The sequence below is a fragment of the Morus notabilis genome, unplaced genomic scaffold (genome assembly GCF_000414095.1).
Source record: "Morus notabilis unplaced genomic scaffold, ASM41409v2 C11263415, whole genome shotgun sequence".
Lineage (NCBI taxonomy): Eukaryota > Viridiplantae > Streptophyta > Magnoliopsida > Rosales > Moraceae > Morus > Morus notabilis.
In genome coordinates, this window is record NW_010383799.1 from 1 (window position 1) to 619 (window position 619).

A 619-nucleotide genomic window follows, 5' to 3' on the forward strand; every position below is an offset into this window, starting at 1 on the left:
AGGTGCCCCCGGTGACCGTTCCCCCGGTCACTCTACCACCGGTTGTCAACCCCCCGGTGACTGTTCCCCCAGTTACCGTCCCTCCTGTTACTGTCCCTCCGGTTGTCGGTCTTCCCCCAATTGGTCTCCCGCCAATCGTATCAAATCCACCATCCGGCTCTAGCCCAGCAAAGCCATGCCCACCACCACCAGCGTCCAAGGAAACTTGCCCGATTGACACATTGAAGCTTGGTGCTTGTGTGGACCTTCTTGGTGGGCTTGTACACATTGGACTCGGCGACCCGGTGGTCAACAAGTGTTGCCCAATCCTTCAAGGGCTTGTTGAGGTTGAAGCTGCGGTTTGCCTCTGCACCACTCTCAAAATCAAGGCTCTCAACCTCAACATCTATGTCCCACTTGCTCTTCAGCTTCTTGTCACTTGTGGAAAGACACCTCCTCCTGGCTACACCTGCTCTCTGTAGACTTAGTAAGTACCTCTTACCCCTACACACAAACAGTTAGGTACTAAATATATATGTTATTTCTTGCACTAATATGATGCAACATTTAGAGATGTACACTCTCACCATATTCTTAAATTTTCCTACCACCCAAACCTTATCTTGAGGTAGTACCTTAA

General features: G+C 50.2%; 1 protein-coding gene across 1 annotated transcript; it reads left to right on the forward strand.

Moving 5' to 3' along the window:
* Positions 1-5: 5 nt before the first annotated feature.
* On the forward strand, positions 6-486 carry LOC112094803 (36.4 kDa proline-rich protein-like; the record flags this gene model as incomplete). The annotated part of the gene is made up of 1 exon (XM_024176494.1): positions 6-486. A coding segment is annotated over one exon (456 nt), but the record flags the coding sequence as incomplete, so codon positions are not given.
* Between the last annotated feature and the right edge of the window lie 133 nt (positions 487-619).